This window comes from Trametes versicolor (assembly GCF_000271585.1).
Source record: "Trametes versicolor FP-101664 SS1 unplaced genomic scaffold TRAVEscaffold_4, whole genome shotgun sequence".
NCBI lineage: Eukaryota > Fungi > Basidiomycota > Agaricomycetes > Polyporales > Polyporaceae > Trametes > Trametes versicolor.
The window spans coordinates 1,880,359-1,897,116 of NW_007360324.1; the positions used below are offsets into that span (position 1 = coordinate 1,880,359).

Here is a 16,758-nt window from a genome sequence, read left to right on the forward strand (position 1 = left end):
ACCCGCCGCGGCCTTAGTCATTACTCACAAGATTCGAGGCATCTTACTCGTGATAGACGTTGTCATCACAGGATGCGTGAAAAAAGTCCAGTTTCATGCTATTCTAGTCTTACACAGCGGCCCACGGATGGCTCACGAGCCGTTGCACCGAAATCAGCGCCTGGTATCGTACGTCCGGGTTCGCGTGGGACATGAGCTCCATGACGCGAGTCTTTCCTCCGAGGTCGGTCAAGATCCTGGTCCAGAACCGACGTAAGCAGTCGTCCCGCGTACAAGCGCTCCCGAGTAAGAGTACGTACTTCTTGCCGCGCTCGTAGTGTTTGACGTACTGGCCGATGTCGTGCGACGCGACGGCGAGCACTGTCGGGTCGTTCGACTCGGACAGCAGCCTGATCAGCAACCTGTGGTACGAGGGTGAGTAATTCTGTTCGGCCGACGCGCTCTTGCTGCACTTACTTGAGCAACTCGTAGTCCTTGTCGTTCAGCTTTGTCGCATTCTCTTTCCAGAAAAGGTCGGACTCGTGCACAGGCGTCCACGACAGGTACCCTGACGTCAGCTCAGAGCGGTACTCGTCGTAAGTGCTGTGGAGTTGTTCAGTAAGGCTATTGGCAGAAATGCGAGCGCGACATACGTGAGACTCTCAAAACGCGCGGCAAGCTCGTCCCGGAGGAATTGGATGTCCTCAACGATGTCCTCGTCCGTCCACTTCCGTCCAGCAAGGTTCTTCGCAAAAGGCAGAAGGTGGGCGACGAGCATCGCAGGAAGGTTGGCCTGTGGTGCTTTCGAGACGAGGTTCTGCCGATATTGTGAGTATCGTTGTAAGCGTTTGAGCTCTAGAACATACCCTGAAAGTTGCGACGATCACCCGAATGACCTTCTCCTTCGCTGCACCCTGAGCGACATCGACGAGAGTGGGTATAATATCAAAGCGTCTTCAAAAACGGTCAGCATGGGTTCGTGCTATGGCAAGGCTGTGTTGTACTTCTGGATCTGCTCTGCTACTTCTTGCTCAAATGTGAGCAGCCACAGGCAGAAGCCGACTTGGTAGCTCATCTGCGGGGTAGGGTTGTGCTTCAAAATGTCGACTAGCCTGGCATGATTATCAGTCCTGTGCGAAATGGTGAGTATATCTATCTGTATGGATCTCACCCTCCAACTAGCGAAGCATTCGCCCATACGGCTTTCCGGCACTCCGGACGGGACAGAGTAGACTCTAAGCATTGGACGGCAATATCACGTTTGTTGGTGGACGGGTTTGCAACAAACAAAGCGAGGGTGTTGAGGAAAGGGTGCATCTGCTGAGACTGCAAGGGTGCCTTCTCTGAGCTGCGGACAAGGTTAGGGTCGGTGTGTAGTAGGTTCGGTGCGCAACGCACCTGAGAAGTACGGTGAGGATCTGTGTGGCCTTCAGCTGAACAAAGTCATCCTGGGAGTCCAGAATTCTGAGGAAAGTTGAGATCTATGTCGGCTGCGTGTGCTATGATAGCATACCTTAGTAGAGGACCGTATGGAAGCTCAGGATCCGTCTGAGCGGCATTGGTAAACCAGGGTATCCGTTCCTCGTGATCTAGTGTCATAGACGCATCAGTATATTGAATTTGTGATCTCGGGTATATGCCGATATTTACCTGTGAGCGCATCCGCAATAAGGACAAGTATGCATGACTGCGTATCGACTCTCTGGAGCTTCTTGAGCAGCCGGAGATACAACAGAGCGTATGTTTGACCGTCCGAGACGAGTAGAGACTCTATCTTGGACCTAGACTGGCGGTCAACCTTCTTGATGAGACTGAGCTCCTCCGAGGTGATCAGGCCTGCGCGCTGGTAACCCTGTGTCGAGTGGGGGTGAGCAACCGCTTCTGTATAGTGGCTGAGGCGCGTACCTCCCATGGCACGGGCTTCGCGCGAATCTTGGCCGAGTTCTCGTCGAGGTACGAGTTGGAGACGAGCGAGATAGACATGCTGTACAGCGCGCAGGGTGCGCAGACGCGGTGGACGATGGGGAAAGCAGCGGCGGCGCCGAGCAAGCGCGAATCGGGACGGTGACCTCAGTCCCTGCGCTAGCGCCGGTGTTCCCACGGTCCGTTTCGGGAAATTAAAGGCTGCCCTTAGAGCTTTCGAAATTTCAGCCGTTGGGTTGTCCGCTGCTGCTGGTCTCATGCTGTCTCGAAATGTCGCCGCCGTCTGCAGACAACGCACGAGGGGTACGTTCCTCGACATATGCCCATATGTTTCTGTATCATAACATACACTTTCGCAGCGTGTCTGCATGCCCCGTCACGCTCACTAGCCTCCGTCGCCGACGCACCCGCCGCGTCCTCCTCCACGTCCTCCGCCGCCAGCGCGCCGAACGTCGTCCTCAATGCCGCCGTCATCCTCAACCGCTCCCCCATCCTGACTCGCACGCCCACGCTCTTCGAGCGCGCGTACTTCGCCTACCAGTCGCGCATCCGCCGCGCCATCTTCAACCCCTTCCCGACCGAGTTCTACTTCAAGACCGGCTCGCTGCTCGAGCGCAAGTTCGCAAGGGAGGAGCGCCTGCGCGAGCGCGAGGCGTTTGGTGGCCCGTGGTCGCTGAAGCGACGCAAGCCTGCGGCCGCTGCTATGGACGAGGACGGCGTGCCTCTTGCATCGGGTGACCAGGCGGACAATATGGGCGAAGAGCCCGTCGAGCCTCCTGCGCCGCGGATACACGAGTCGGACAAGACGGGGGATGTGAAGAGTTTGGATCGGAAGGGCGAGCGTAACCTGTACTTGCTCGTCCGAGGGAAGGACCACGCGGGCAAGCAGGTGTGGAGGTTCCCCCAAGGCCCTCTACAGGAGGGAGAGCAATTGCACAAGGTAAGCACTACATATAATGTTCCGTGTTTAAATTGTCGATGACACGTCTTCGTAGGCGGCACTGCGTGACCTTGAAGCAGAGTGTGGTATTAACATGGACGCCTGGGTCGTAGGCAAGAAGCCCATTGCCGTGTATCAACCCTCATTACCCGAGAGCACCAAGAAGACTCTCGGCGGCGAGGTAAGCAACATACTGCATGTTCCTTCTTATTGCCCATCGAAACTGACGCTGCCCGTTCCCCACCCAGCTTTACACCTTCTTCCTCAAGGCACACATCCTCGCGGGTCAGGTCCGGCCAGACGGCAAGAACGTCACCGACTTCGCGTGGCTCACAAAAGAGGAGATCGAGCTTCGAGTGGAGAAGGATTACTGGGCGAGCGTGGAGGGTATTCTATCTGACTTCTAATATATCACCTTAATGTGCTCCGGACCACACCCACTCAGTAGCAGAGTATTAGACTGCTTTCATTACATGGTGCGCACGCGTGCGCCCTGGAGGACTATCCTAGTATCTAGTATGCTACGACTGTGCACCGAGGTGTGTGGGGGTGACTACTTCGGTCCGGAGATGGCCTTGCGGTTGTTTCCCTTGACGGCGTCGTCGAATCTACGTACAATGACCTCGCATTTCGCCGTTTTGCAAATATGTTTGGACTGGGCCTTGATCGCGTCCGAGAAGAGCGTCAGGCCAGCGGCGCGTTCGACGGCGTCGACTGTACAACCGATATCAGCATTTGCACACCCGTCCGACAAGGTGAAGCTCGAGCGCGTACTGGGAACCAGGAAGCTTTCCAACTTCGCCTCGTCCGGGATGACAGCGTTTGGCAGGACGAACGCGCCCGCCGAGATCTCGGCGACGTCCGGAGTGGAGGGCGACGACGGCTTGGCCGCGAGCACGACTTTCGCAAAGTGCGTCGGGACGGAGATGTTCGGGGGCGAGCCGATGACCTCGTGCGACTAGGGGAGCATCCCAAGTGAGCTCACTGGGTTTAGATTTTAGAGGCGGTTTGCATGCTTACCACGCGCCATTTGCCGTCCGCCTCGAGCTTCGGCAGGTACAGCGGGATGGTAAACACGTAGACGTCAGAGAAGCTCGAGGTGAGTCGTCTGCACCAGTCCTCAAGGTACGCCCAGTCTGTGTGCAGGTAGTGAGAGGAATGTCGTGCGAGAATACGAAGCAGGCGTACAGTGTCGGTTGAAGCCCGCGCCGACTTGTGGTGCAATGTTAGTCAACAGGAACGTCTCGTTCATAGCTTCCTGCAGTAACGGACACACAAGTCAGCTATATGCGCTGGCGCCCGATACAAAACGCGCCCACCTGTGAGATCTTAGCGTCTGCAGCTGGGACCCTGTCGTACCATGTTCAGCACGAAGACACTTGTTAACGGCTTCGGGGGGAAGAGCCTACATGTGTCCACGGTCGTAGCCGCTGCGGAAGTAGTCCTGCAGCTTCGCCCGGAACATAGCAGGAATAGACTGGTCTTCGGAAAACTGAGAGTTGGAGCGGTCGCCCGCCTCGCCCACCTCTCGCGGCTCAAGCTTCGACTTCCCGAGTGACGCGAGGGTCAAGTGCTCTGCTGTCTGGATCTCCGTAAGGGGCCGGCATGGAGGGAACGAGAGCTGGCTGAGCACGCACCCATGCTGGATGCCGTAGCCGACGGTCGTAGCCCGCGACGTACGCCCGCCGCACTAGTATGTCCGCGATGGGTCCTGCATATTTCCCGTTAGCATTGCCATTCTCCCTACCAGACACCAAGGAAAGAGTGCATCCGACGTACCCGGGTTCCCGTACTTCAGCACTGAGGTGTCAACCTTCACCACCTGCCCTGGTGCGGTCTGCATCTGGGTTCCCTGACCTGGCTTCACATGAATCACCGGCGGTGCGGGCGCACCCTGTGCGGGCACCGGGGGGAGCATGTCCCGTCTACTGCGTGCGGACACTGCGGTAGCCACTCCCCCACCGACGAGTGCGCCGACGGCGAAGACAGCGGCGTGAACGATCGTTGCGCTCGGCATCTTGCTCTTGAATCAGTCGAGGCCTCTAACAGGCGAGCCCGGTGTGCAAGGTGAGCGGGAATGAGAGAGAGGCTGGTTGACCGACGCTGCTGCAGCTCTCAGACGCGATCACGTCCACTTTTCTGTGGCACGGCTGCACCCGGCCCGGCATATACTATGGGCGTCTGTCATGGGCACTAGAATGCTTTGCGGAAGGAAGGTTTCTGCAGCGATATGAGATTTCCAAGTGAGAGCCATGATCAAGCACAATCCAGGATGTTCAGTATGTTGAAGACAGTGATACCTGTGCACGGTCCATCCAATATATACATTCATCTCGCTTACTCTAATTTGCGCTATCGATCAATCATACAACCAAACGGCACTGGGAATGGGAAGAGGGCAGAAGAGGAGCAGTCGAGCATGAATGCATGGGCGGGGAGTGGACTATGGTACGTGGACTTGTGATGGTTGGTAGTAAGTACTTGGGGGAGGCATGCAAGAAGAGGCGGAAACACACGAGAGGAGAGACCGGGACACAAAGGGAGCCTTTTCAAACGGCGGGGAGGGGGTTGGCCGGCGCGCGCCCGCTTGCGCTGCAGAGGCGGCCGCCGGCCGGGATTAATGGGAACAGGAGAGATGCACGCGGAGCGTTCCTGGGGAAAACACGCAGCACGACCGCAAACACGAAGAGCAGCGTAGGATCGGAAAGGGAAAAAGAGCAGAAAACCACGACAGCGGGAGAGGGGGAAGAGCAGGGTGGCGAAACGAGGGTGGCGAGTCTGTTTACGAACGGGATATAGCATGTAACGAGTCCGCCGTGAAACATCGCCCGGGCCCCGCATACAATACGCTTGCGCAGATGCTGCCCTTTAGATTTCCAGCGGCTCGTGCGAGCGCGCCTCGAAGCCACCGCGGTTGGTCTGGCTCTCGCGGCGCTCCCTCCGGGACTCGAAGCCACCGACGCCAGGCCCGCGGGGCTGGCGCATAACGGTGGGGCTATCCATGCCGCCACCGTTCATGCCGGAGACGCTGGAAGGGAGGGTGGGGACCGGAGGGATGCCATTGTTGCCGAAAGCGCCGCCGTTGCCAAATAAGGACGCAAAGCCCGGAGAGCGACGCGAAGGGGAAGCGATGGTGGCATAGCCTTCGCGAATGTTCCCGTTCGAGGCCCGAGTGGTGAGACGAGGGGTTTGAGCTTGAAGACTCTTCATGTCCGGCATTGACTTCTTGACGCGGAGAGACGATGCAGTCATGGGAGCCGTCGCCGAGAGGTACGAGGCCGGGGCGCGGGAGAGTGTCTGGCGCGAACCAGGACCGGCGCCGTTCTGAAGTCAACAGCTTAGCAACGGGCGGTCAGCAGCGGTCGTTCAGTCCACTTACAGCATTGGGATCGAAGCGAGTAACCACTGCGTAACGCTCGTCGCCTTCTCCGACAGAATAATGGTAGACACCGAGCTTCTGGGCCACGAGGTGAACCACACGGCGCTGCTTGGGGGACAACGTGCGCGAGAACGCAAGCTCGTCGCGCATCGGGTCGTCCTTGAAAAGGAGGATCCGCGAGTAGATCTCGAGCGTCGACGGGTCGTTGAGGTCCAACTCGGTGGAGGGCGACTTGATCCCAGCCCCGGGAGAGACCGAGGGCAGCGGAGGAGAGGCCACCGTGAAAGACTGGGACGTAGGCAGGGGCGGCATCTGCGGAGGCGAGTACTGCGAGCTCTGGTACACGTTAGATGCCGAGAACGAACGCTGGGGCGTGAACGGCGTCGACAGAACGGTGCCGTAATCGTCGTATCCCCCTTGCTGCATCTGTTGTTGTTCCTTCTCCAGCTGCATGGAACGCATGCGGCGGATAGCCTTCTCTCTTTCGATCCGTTCCTTCTCCCCGGCTTGGAGCACCTTTTTGTACTCAACTCGGAGCTTGCGGCCCTGGACATCGAAGCCATTGAGCGCTGCAACGACGGCGTCTGCATCGACGGACTGGCGGAAGTTCGCGAAGGCCAACCCGCGGAACTGGCCGGACTGGTCAAGGTGATAGTTGAACGCGTAAGGAGTCGGAATGGACAGCGACGCCTGGATGAGTCGTCAGAACGACCCCGCGCGGCATGTCGGACGAAGCGGAGGATCTTACAATTATGTCAAGCAAAGTCTCACGTTTAACGTTGAAGGGGATGTTCTTTATGACGATCGCGGTGGGTATGACTTCGTCGTCGCCCAACGGTGTGCCTGGAGTCATAGGCGGGGCGTGCATGTGGCTCAAAGGAGGGGACCCGCCGGAGGAGGACAGATCGGAGTTGTTAGGCGGCGACAGAGAGCGATTGTCAGGAATCCCCCCCGCGTTATCGAGCCATTGCTGGATTCGACGATGGAGAGTGAGTTATACGGCCATCGATGCGGAGAAACCGCTCTCATACGCACGGTAGGCAGGCCGGCACGCGAAGGCTTGTTCTTGAGGGGGGACTGATTCATGCTGAGGGGGTTATACTGGGACTGGGCGGGGATAGGAGGGGATGTAGAGTAGTGGTATGGATTTCTACCGTTGCCGCCTGCGTTGCCTTCGTAATCGTAAGTATCATGAAGACGTTGCTGGGAGGGCTGCGAGGCGAGGGAGAGGGTGGCGACCTGGGAGGCAAGGTCCGGGGTCGAGGAGGAGCTAGTCATGATGTCGATGCCGGTGATGCCTGAGGGGAATTAGAGGAGGATGATACAAAGCCGTTCGTGAAGATGACTCGTTAGATGGAAATAATGGAGAGGTTAGCAAAGATGAGGGAGTGGACAATGCACCAGACAGCGAAGATGGTCGTTGATGGAAAAAGTACGCCCGCAAGACAGACGCTCGGCGGTGTGAATTCCCTTCAGCCTTCCCAAACAACACGAGGCCGTCTGGGTATTCCATCCTCTCTTCTGTTCATCGCAGTCTGCAGAACATCAAGCTACACGCAACGCGTGAGCAGAGGTAGTGCCTGATAGATATCGTCGTCGATCGTCGCCGCTGTTTCAGTCGGCGTACACAGCAGGTCGTGCGCCGATGTCATGATGAAGCTTAGATACAGTGTATTATACTACACTCGGACCGCGTGCTCTCCTGAGTTCAAGGTGGCTGTAGTGCGCAATTGAGACCGTCCGCAGTGGGCAGTAGTGCTGCGGGGCAGGGGGGACGTCCATATGTACAGATGAGAAGCTGTGCGGCCTGTGGAGAGCAGACCAGCGTCGCTGTCGTCGGCGTCGAGCAGCTCACCCTAGCTCACCATCCACATCTTCACGATCATGACCCGCCGGCGCCGTTCCTCCGCTTTGCCTCCGGGAAACCTGTGCTACAGCGCGAGACAATCGCAGGCTTATCCTAATAGTCCTAGTCAGTATTGTAAGTCAATCATCTTCCGAGTCGCGCCCATATCTGTTACATACTCTGGTTCCGCACCAACCCCTTCATGATCCTCTTGCCCCCAGACGGTCTGCCCGCTCTACCCCATACGCCCTCCTATCAACCCCCGCCGGGCCCGCCGCCCGCAACAACTGGTCAAACACCCATCATTTCACCCGAGGATGACATTCAGCGGCTATTCAATGTGTGCAAAGTCGGCCGCGGCAATGCAGAGCTCTTACAGGAGGTGCTGGTGTATGCGAAGCCGCAGGAGCTCAGGAATGACATAACTAAGGTGGCATCCGCGCCCGTGCAGCGATCCAGGGGCATATCACTGATATTCATCGCGGGATGTGGAATAGGAACTCCTCGGCCGTGCGAGGGCGTCGCAGGACCTCATCGGCTCGCAAATCGCATGGGCAACCACGGAGGCGGAGAGGTCGCGTCGCACAACACACACATCGGTTGAAACGACGCAAGAACAGCTTTTGGCGGCGCTACTCGCTGCTCATGAGCAATTAACGGAGGTCCTGAAGATGCACGAGGACTTGGAGCGGATTGCGATAGAGCAAGAGGCAGAGGAGCGCATGAAGACAGAACGGCTGGTGCGTATATCCTTTCCCCCGCTGTATTCGGGAACACGGACCTACTTCTAGCGGTTATTGCGCAGATACAAGCCCTCACTGCCATTGCCGAATACACTGCGACGCCAGAGGAGGATTCCCTCATAAACTGGGTCATGACTATAGGAGACCCTGAGGGGACAGGCAAAATCAATCCCCAAACCGCTACCCGAATATTCAGCGCGTCCAGCTTGCCCCCTGACGCCCTCGCAAGGGTATGGGAAATTGCGAGCGTTGATAGTAAGGACGGACTTCTCGACCGGCAAGGTGTGGGAGTGGCGCTGCGCCTCATTGGACATGCGCAGAGGGGAGAGACCGTAATGGAGGCATTGGTGAACCGACGTGAGAACCAAGTACATCTTTTGAACGTCTCGCAGTCTGCTAACAGTGCATTCGCCGCAGCCGGACCCATTGCTTCTATCGACAGCCCTTCTTCTCCGCTCGGTAATGAGGCCGTTGCGGGGCCATCCTCGGGAGTTCCTAGCACGCTCCCTCCCCTAACGTCTCACGACAAAGCTAAATTCCGGAAGATCTTCAAGGGTGCGGGTGCAGACAATGGATATCTTGGTGGTGAGCAGGAACCTTGGTAATGACACTTCAGGCGCTGAGCGACCCCTAGGTCAGCAAGCACGAGAGGTTTTCATGAAATCCAAGTTACCATGGAATACGCTATCACAAATCTGGTGCGCAGACTTTGCCCAAGCTTGATTAGAAGCTCGCTGAGTAGACTTTCTTTCGCTAGGAACCTAGCCGACACACAACATCGTGGAAGTCTCGACCTCAGCGACTTTACGGTTGCCATGTACCTGATCCAAGGCCTAATGACCGGGCAGCTAGCGACGGTACCCGCCAGTCTGCCGCCTCAGCTGTATGAGGACGCTGCACGACATACACGCACACCTTCTCCCTCACCCCGCCACCGAACGGTCTCATCTCCCAACACCCCCGCCCTACCTCGATACCCACCGCCTCCTCCCCCTTCACATCCCTCCCTAATACCTCCACCCCAGCCCCAACTTATACCCCCAATCACAGCTTCGCCATTCTCTGGAGCTCCGCCACCGCGCCATCCCTCAAGGGGCCCCTCGCAACCCAGCCCGCGTTTGGAGGTTACACCGTCCATCAGGGTGCAAGCAGAACACATATTCTCCTCATTAGACTCGCGAAATCGGGGTCGCGTGAAGACGGACGCGGTGCACACATATATGTGTCAATCTGGTCTGCCAGTGAATGCAGGCAGTCGAATATTGTACGGTGATCGCTTTCTATTCCGTTCGCGCTCGTAGCTGATGGGTCACACATATCACAGAGAGTTGTGCGACATCGGACGCAAAGGACATCTGACGAAGGATGAATTCTCAGTAGCCTTGATGCTCATGAAAATAAGAAAGGAAGGACAGCATCTCCCTTCTACTCTCCCACCCGGACTGCTTCCAGCATCTACGCCCTCGCATGAAGATGATGCGTACGATGGTATTGCTCGGGATCATTCGGTATGCCCATTCTTAGCCTATATGATGTTGTACATCGTGCTGACAACGTGAAGCATGATAACGCCTCTGCTGGGCCTTCCCGACCCCCGCCATTAATCATTACATCTCAGAGCGAAAGACCCTCGCGGGCAGGCGCGCCGCCGCCTGGCACTCCAAATATCCGCACCTCCCGCAGCACACCACAGCTCAACAACGGCAGTGCGAATAGCGTTCCTAGCTCCCCCTTTGCGACCGCTCCTTCGACCCCCTTCCCCGGGTTGTCTGTTCATGGCTATGCCCCGGCGGTAGCCGCGACTCCCTCTGATTTGAACATCACGCCCGAGGAGAGGGCGCGGTACGATAGGTTCTTTGCACAGTTGGATACCCAGAGAAAGGGCTACTTGTTGTCGGACATCGCAGTCCCTTTCTTCGGGCGTGCGAACTTGCCCAACGACGTTATGGCGACCATATGGTGAGTTATATACCGCAGTCCTCCCGCCGTCTGACGTTGACCGCTTCGCCTGCAGGGACCTGGCGGACTCGGAGCACGACGGCCGTATCACAAAGGACGACTTCGCTGTCGCCATGCACCTCATCCGGCAGAAGCTCGCAGGGAAGGAGCTGCCCACCGTCGTACCTGCATCGCTGTTCCCCGCACACGCGTCCGCGAGAGCAGAAACTGTCTCGCTACCATCAACTTCAAGGCAGGATTCCAGGCCACCGTCGCAGGAGGCGCCCCCGCCACCGCCGCGACCAGCTTCTGGAGCTCAGGTCGAACCCGCGATGACACCCTTGCCCGACGACTTGGACGACGACTTGCCGCGTTCGGATACGCCCCCGCCGCCGTACTCGCTTATAGCGTCGGGCTAGTCATTTGATGCGTGGGCTTTGGGTGGAGTAAGATGTCGTATCTAGGACTTATCATATAGGGAGGATTTTACTATGCTGCTCAACGGGACCATCTTCATTTTGTATTCTACATGGCGGACAAACGTGCAGCCAACCCCCCACAGGGCCTCATATTGCATCGGAAAGCTGAGGAAACGTAAGATTTCTGCTTCTTTAAGCCTAAACGTCGAGTTAGGCGCCCTGAAACCATACATTTCCTCCGCATTTCTCAGCAGTCGGCGTGCGTCGCTCCCGTGGTGCTTGGCACACGCTCACTCAGAATGGGATTCGGAAGGGGACATACGCCTAAGGCTAAGGTCGACGCCTGATCAGAACGTGCAACGAGGCTTTACGTAAAGTAGATCTCAGAAAAACGAGGCAGGTGTCGCGCCGCTGGCGGAGAGAAATATCGCGCCTGGAGCTGTACGCGGCCTGAGGCCTTTTGAACGCTGTTCTCGCGGCTGTCGACGACGAGCAGACCAGTGAACACGACGCGGGAACCAGGGGAGCGGTAGAGTCGGCAGCTCGCGTTGTTTGTGCCAAACAGGTCACGATGATCAACGGCGCGACGCTGCGAATCAACAGCTCCGGGTCGAAACCGCATCCTGCTCAAAACCACCACAACTCTATCCAACTCCCCATGTTGGGCTCCCTCGCAGGTCCCAAACAGCCCCCGCCTGGCCAGCAACAGCAGCAACAGCAGCCCCAGGCCCCCCAGCAGCAGCAGGGCCCCCAGAATTCCGAGCTCCAGCAGATCCCCCAGAGCGGCCAGGACTACACGCTCTCTAGCGTCCTCCACTACCTCCAGACCGAATGGCGGCGATACGAGCGCGACAGGAATGAGTGGGAGATCGAGCGGGCGGAGATGCGGGTGAGTACCTGCTGCCACCGCGTGCGGCGCGTTCCTCATTGTGCTCAATGCGTGCGCGCCCTCCCCACCTCCCACCCCCCAGGCCCGCATCGCGCTCCTCGAGGGCGAGCGCCGCTCTTTCGACAATGTCAAGCTGGACCTGATGCGGCGCATCAAGATGCTCGAGTATGCCCTGCGGGTCGAACGGTACGCGTCCTCTCTCCCAGACCGCCGCGTGCGTGCGCACGACATTGACGTGTCGTGTCGCAGCTCCAAGCAGCTCACGCAGCCCGCGGCGCAAGCGGTCCCTCCTGCGAAGCTCGCCTCGTTGCAGTCGCAGGTCGCTATCGCGTCACAGAAAGATGACGCGAGCAGCGGGAGCTCGCCGCGTAGCGAAGGTCCGTGCCCTTGTCGTGCGAGTTGTTCGAGGATATTCATAGCGAGAAAGATTCACCGCTACCACCCGATCGCATGTCTATTGGGTCCGTCCCCAACGGTGTCGCCTCGGGAGGACCGCCCAGTCGCACTCAGACGTGGGTGGGACAGACGGCGTGGTCTGGCGTCAACCCCAATGCTGCCACCATGGGTAGACCCGCGCCAGGTCGCGACCCGAAAAGCAGGGCGAGGAGTAGAGACTTTTTGAAGCAGTGCGTATGGAAAGTCCGTTTATTCCACAGCGAGTTGACTTTGTTACAGGTGCCTCCAAGAAGTCTCGTATCTCACGTCCCCACAAGCCATGAACCCGCTTCCCAACCGACCACTCCTTGCTACCAACACCATGCCTCCTCAGCTCCCGAATGTTCCTTCATTTGAACAGATTGGCTACAATGGCCGCTTGAAGAAAACTATCCCGGAAGTCGGGAAGGACTACTCTACAATGAACGGCATGCCGTCCGGTCCGTCGAGCGCGCCTGCATCGAACGGTCCGCAAGTCAACCCGTTTGACCGCCCCGGTATCACAGGTCCGAACATGTTCGGCCAGCCTCAGATGCAAGTGCCGTCCGGGCAGCAGCAACAGTATCAGCAACAAGTCCAGCCGCCTCAACCACCGTACCAGGGCGAAAGCAAAGACCGTGAGGAGCCGGAACAGCCGATGTCTGATGATAGTGGGGATTGGAAGGAGAGGTTCCGGTTATCACAGGAGGGCTCTGAGCAGACTCGCCACCAGCTCAACAACAACATCAGCGGTGCGGGTGCGTGGGAACGGCGTGCGAGGGAGGAGGAGGATGGCAAGGAGGAGGAAGAGGATGAGGAAGACGACGACTCGAGTGTGATGGGCGAAGGCGAGAGCACGAAGGTGTGGAAGGCGAAGCGGACCCTCAGGAAGTCAGTCTCGTGACCCATTTTGGAGCGCATTTCCCTTGGGATTTTTGGTTTCGCGAAGCTAACTTATCATCTAGTCACCTCGATGCGGTCCGCGCTATTGCGTTCCACCCAACAGAGCTCTGCCTGGCGAGTGCGGGCGACGACAGTACCGTTAAGGTCTGGCGGGTGGATCTCGCCAGTCTGACCGCCCCCGCGTGCGTACCGCTTTGCGTAGCTCCGCACCTTCCTTCATAGACTAAGCTTAATCACAGGTCAAGGGCCACGACGGAGGTCGAGCCGCAGCTCACGCTCCGCGGACACTCGGCGGCCATCACCTGTCTGGTGCACTCGCCCGCGAAAGGCCTTCTCTACTCCGCTTCGATGGACTCCTCGATCCGTGTATGGGCGCTGCCTCCCCCCTCTCATACAACGTATGCGCCGTACGACGCGAGCCGGGCACGCGGTGAGCTTATCGGACACACGGACGCGGTGTGGGACCTGGCGCTCGCCCGGGACGAGAGCACGCTCATCAGTTGCGGTGCGGAGGGGCTCGTGAAGGTCTGGGACGTCTCGGGCTCTATAGGCGGCGGGTCGCTGAAGCTGTCGTGGTCGTACGAGGGCCTCGAGACCGCGGGCGACTTGAGTCCCGATGGTGCCCTGCCGGGCGCGTCAGCCGTGGAGGCGATCAAGAGCGACCTCAAGAAGGTGGCCGTGGCGTACCAGAACGCGGTGATCAAGGTGTTCGAGATCGAGACAGGAAAGGAGCTCATGAAGCTGCAAGTTGAGCCAGTTGAGGGTGGTGAGTGGTCGTGGCCTGTTGTGGGCAGGTAGAAAGGGGTGTTGACAGCGCGAGTACAGATGATTCCGCGTCGGCGCAGGCCAACGCCATCGTGTCGCATCCGACCATGCCCCTGCTCATCACCGGCCACGAGGACAAGCATATACGCATATTTGACATCAACACCGGTGGGTGCTTGCGCTTCCTCTTGCCTCGAACTCTAGCTGACCGTGCCCGCACCCACACGCAGGCCAGTGCACACACTCGATGCTTGCGCATCTGGACGCAGTTACGTCATTGTCCCTCGATGCGGCGGGCTTCCTCCTCGTCTCGGGCAGCCACGACTGCTCCGTGCGCTACTGGGAGATCCTCGGCTCCAAGGCGTGCAAGCAGGAGAGCACGAGCCACCGGGAGAAGGCGCGCGAGGGCGTGCTCGACGTCGAGTTCCACCCGTCGCTGCCCGTCATGGCGAGCGCCGGCGCGGACGGTGTCGTCAAGCTGTATGCGACGAGCTCTGCGTCATGATGTGCATAACCTCCTCTGCCCCGCCCCCGGATTGTTCATGTTGTTGTCCTTTTGCATTGCGTGTACTGAGGTTGCGTGGACTCCGTCGGCGGCCGTGCGCTTTGCGCGGGCACCGTGGGCTAGAGTCCGTGGTGCCGCGTCCTTCTATGCGGTCCGTTCCTGCTTTCCTGTTCCTGTACATTCGTATATACCTCGCTACGACTTTTACGACCGCGATAATAGTATTGTTATGGAGCGTGTACGGCGGGAGAACGAGGGCCAGGCTTCTATGGATACATCGGCTAAGGCTACAGGTGGGCTTCAGGTCAGATGGGAAAACTTCTATGATACATTATAGAGCGCTGTCGAGTTTCTTGTGTGAGTCTGTTCAGATGGCTGCGTGGGTGTGAGTGTTTGTGCGTAACGGAAATGCAAAATGAGGGGGCGCACAAATAAGCATGCCTTGCTCAACAGCGACGATCTCGGCGCCCAGTTCGCGCTCCTCGACGAGCTCGCGGACTTGTCCAGCGATGACTTCGTGTATGGGCCTGTCATACACGCCCTGCAGATCGTCCTTGCAGTGCGTGATGAACACCCGGAGGCCCGCGAGCGCCCCGCGCACGTCGACATCGGGGTCCGACACCCTCTTCCGCCTGCGCTTCCGCGGCTGCTCCGCACCGCCGTCCGCCTGCGCACGCTCCCGAGCCGCAACAACCTCGCGCGCAAGCACCGCCAGCTCGTCTGCGAGGTGCCCAGGGCTGAGGTGGCCGTAGAGCAGCGCGTCCGCACGGCCCTCGGGCCATGAGCACTCGATGAACACCGCGGACAGCGCATGCGGGATCTTCGGCGCGGCGGCGCGCCAGAGGGCGCCGTTCTGCGGGTGCGCGGCGACGCTGTCGGGCTCGACGTCGCCGAGGAAGAGCAGCTCGCGGGCGGAGGGCACGTGTCGGAGCGCGAAGGCGCTGCTGGCGTACGTGGGCGCGTCGGGGGGCGTGCCGTGGCTCAGCGGGAAGGTGCGGACGGAAATAGTGTCCGTTAAGGACACGTACTCGTCTTCGAGTGAGAGGCTATGGAGGCGGGATGAACGGAGTTAGACGACGAAGGTGAGAACTGTTGGGCTCACGGCGACAGATGGTAGGCGGCGTTAGGAGTTACAGTCCAGCTGGCCAACGACGGCCAGAGTTTGCCGGCGAAGACGTCCGCGATAACCTCCAGAGTCTCTTGCGTCCCGCGGACAGGCTTTGACGGACCCTTCGCGGACCCCGCGGAGAGGACAAGGCCGTTGATATGGTCCAAGTGCGGGTGTGTTATCAGATAGCACCTGCGGAGGAAGACGTGTGAGAAGGTGATCGTCTCGCTGTGTTCGAGCCGTGGGCGGCGGAACGCACTGTATCCAGGAGTTCACCTGGGCCGCAGTCGGGGCTGTGGGCACGTCCTCCTCCGAGTCGGAAGGGGGTGCGAAAACCTCAGGATGCGCGGTGAGCAGCCTGTTGAGGGCACCCAGCCCGGACCCTGCAAAATGCACCGTACTCGTGAGCGTCTATTCCAGGAAAAAATGAGCTTAGTGGGCGCTTTGTGTACCTGCGTCAAGCGCGATGATGCCGTCCTGCCACGACGAGCCGCTCGGCTTCAAAAAATAACTACGTGGATGAGCCGCGCGTTCTGTGAGCCACATGGGTGGCCTACCTTGAAAGGTTATCCTCGAACGGGCCGCCGCCTAAGGTGCAAACCTGGTAGTGAGCGGGAGTAACACGCGAGATGCGGCTACGGTGTCTTACCGCTTCCGACGACGAAGACGTCGAAGGTGGCCATGAGTGTGTGTGCTTGGCCACGCGATCACTCGACACGCGAGATAGACTTCGAAGTCAGCGAGAGTTCACGGTATTCGGTTGTGGGTGCGGTAAGTAGTCGACTCGTCGGAGGATGTGGTGGTATTTATGCGAGATGCGGAGTCAGCCTCGCAGACAGCTGGCACCAGCTCGGATCTGAGAGCTCGCGGGCTGTGAAGCTGGCGACGACGACGACGACGGCAGGCAACGGAGGCTGGAGGATGTGCGCGTGAGTGCGAGTGGCCGGGAATATATGGCGCGTGCCTCGGGCGGACGCTGATTGTGGAACAATCGCGCAGAGCCCTGT

The 16,758-nt window shown here is 58.8% G+C and overlaps 7 protein-coding genes across 7 annotated transcripts; 3 read left to right on the top strand and 4 right to left on the bottom strand.

Annotated features, from left to right (window-relative positions):
• Nucleotides 1-80: 80 nt before the first annotated feature.
• Nucleotides 81-2,011, bottom strand: TRAVEDRAFT_28145 (ATPase V1 complex subunit H). Its single transcript, XM_008037933.1, has 11 exons — nt 1,885-2,011; nt 1,630-1,831; nt 1,493-1,568; nt 1,378-1,443; nt 1,151-1,327; nt 984-1,091; nt 846-933; nt 633-796; nt 457-582; nt 300-401; nt 81-236 (listed from the first exon to the last, which is right to left on the bottom strand). Exons 1-11 carry the CDS (start codon nt 1,960-1,962, stop codon nt 110-112), a joined length of 1,314 nt encoding a protein of 437 aa, XP_008036124.1. The 5' UTR covers nt 1,963-2,011; the 3' UTR covers nt 81-109.
• A 148-nt stretch (nt 2,012-2,159) lies between these two features.
• Nucleotides 2,160-3,249, top strand: TRAVEDRAFT_45880 (mitochondrial 54S ribosomal protein YmL17/YmL30; the record flags this gene model as incomplete). Its single annotated transcript, XM_008038131.1, has 4 exons — nt 2,160-2,205; nt 2,262-2,842; nt 2,898-3,023; nt 3,091-3,249. 4 exons carry the CDS (start codon nt 2,160-2,162, stop codon nt 3,247-3,249), a joined length of 912 nt encoding a protein of 303 aa, XP_008036322.1.
• Nucleotides 3,250-3,395: 146 nt separating this feature from the next.
• TRAVEDRAFT_119099 (ribonuclease) lies at nt 3,396-4,685 on the bottom strand (the record flags this gene model as incomplete). The annotated part of the gene is made up of 8 exons (XM_008038689.1): nt 3,396-3,556; nt 3,617-3,800; nt 3,863-3,978; nt 4,031-4,100; nt 4,162-4,192; nt 4,252-4,424; nt 4,480-4,553; nt 4,622-4,685. 8 exons carry the CDS (start codon nt 4,683-4,685, stop codon nt 3,396-3,398), a joined length of 873 nt encoding a protein of 290 aa, XP_008036880.1.
• Nucleotides 4,686-5,244: 559 nt separating this feature from the next.
• Nucleotides 5,245-7,618, bottom strand: TRAVEDRAFT_165582 (uncharacterized protein). The gene is made up of 4 exons (XM_008038690.1): nt 7,257-7,618; nt 6,970-7,191; nt 6,222-6,911; nt 5,245-6,166 (listed from the first exon to the last, which is right to left on the bottom strand). Exons 1-4 carry the CDS (start codon nt 7,497-7,499, stop codon nt 5,711-5,713), a joined length of 1,611 nt encoding a protein of 536 aa, XP_008036881.1. The 5' UTR covers nt 7,500-7,618; the 3' UTR covers nt 5,245-5,710.
• Nucleotides 7,619-8,389: 771 nt separating this feature from the next.
• Nucleotides 8,390-11,304, top strand: TRAVEDRAFT_146182 (EF-hand). Its single transcript, XM_008038691.1, has 9 exons — nt 8,390-8,497; nt 8,565-8,807; nt 8,873-9,167; nt 9,228-9,395; nt 9,445-9,508; nt 9,568-10,074; nt 10,135-10,318; nt 10,372-10,769; nt 10,825-11,304. The coding sequence occupies exons 2-9, from the start codon at nt 8,739-8,741 to the stop codon at nt 11,165-11,167; spliced, it is 2,028 nt and encodes a 675-aa protein (XP_008036882.1). The 5' UTR covers nt 8,390-8,497; nt 8,565-8,738; the 3' UTR covers nt 11,168-11,304.
• A 521-nt stretch (nt 11,305-11,825) lies between these two features.
• On the top strand, nt 11,826-14,643 carry TRAVEDRAFT_118507 (WD40 repeat-like protein; the record flags this gene model as incomplete). Its single annotated transcript, XM_008038692.1, has 9 exons — nt 11,826-12,056; nt 12,139-12,242; nt 12,306-12,433; nt 12,484-12,682; nt 12,732-13,361; nt 13,436-13,555; nt 13,613-14,136; nt 14,199-14,306; nt 14,369-14,643. 9 exons carry the CDS (start codon nt 11,826-11,828, stop codon nt 14,641-14,643), a joined length of 2,319 nt encoding a protein of 772 aa, XP_008036883.1.
• A 331-nt stretch (nt 14,644-14,974) lies between these two features.
• TRAVEDRAFT_45885 (cyclic-AMP phosphodiesterase) lies at nt 14,975-16,434 on the bottom strand (the record flags this gene model as incomplete). The annotated part of the gene is made up of 7 exons (XM_008038132.1): nt 14,975-15,006; nt 15,073-15,689; nt 15,746-15,943; nt 16,011-16,134; nt 16,204-16,262; nt 16,309-16,339; nt 16,401-16,434. The coding sequence occupies 7 exons, from the start codon at nt 16,432-16,434 to the stop codon at nt 14,975-14,977; spliced, it is 1,095 nt and encodes a 364-aa protein (XP_008036323.1).
• Between the last annotated feature and the right edge of the window lie 324 nt (nt 16,435-16,758).

Bases quoted from the DNA above. Each gene is read 5' to 3' on its own strand.
- TRAVEDRAFT_165582 (XM_008038690.1), bottom strand. From the start codon at position 7,499: ATGACTAGCTCCTCCTCGACCCCGGACCTTGCCTCCCAGGTCGCCACC. The intron at 6,912-6,969 runs GTAAGATCCTCC...CGACTCATCCAG, and splicing joins AGACTTTGCTTGACATAATT to GCGTCGCTGTCCATTCCGAC. The intron at 6,167-6,221 runs GTAAGTGGACTG...TGTTGACTTCAG, and splicing joins CTCGCTTCGATCCCAATGCT to AACGGCGCCGGTCCTGGTTC.
- TRAVEDRAFT_146182 (XM_008038691.1), top strand. From the start codon at position 8,739: ATGCACGAGGACTTGGAGCGGATTGCGATAGAGCAAGAGGCAGAGGAG. The intron at 9,168-9,227 runs GTGAGAACCAAG...CATTCGCCGCAG, and splicing joins GGAGGCATTGGTGAACCGAC to CCGGACCCATTGCTTCTATC. The intron at 10,075-10,134 runs GTACGGTGATCG...CACATATCACAG, and splicing joins AATGCAGGCAGTCGAATATT to AGAGTTGTGCGACATCGGAC.
- TRAVEDRAFT_28145 (XM_008037933.1), bottom strand. From the start codon at position 1,962: ATGTCTATCTCGCTCGTCTCCAACTCGTACCTCGACGAGAACTCGGCC. The intron at 1,444-1,492 runs GTATGCTATCAT...AACTTTCCTCAG, and splicing joins CCATACGGTCCTCTACTAAG to AATTCTGGACTCCCAGGATG. The intron at 797-845 runs GTATGTTCTAGA...CAATATCGGCAG, and splicing joins TGATCGTCGCAACTTTCAGG to AACCTCGTCTCGAAAGCACC.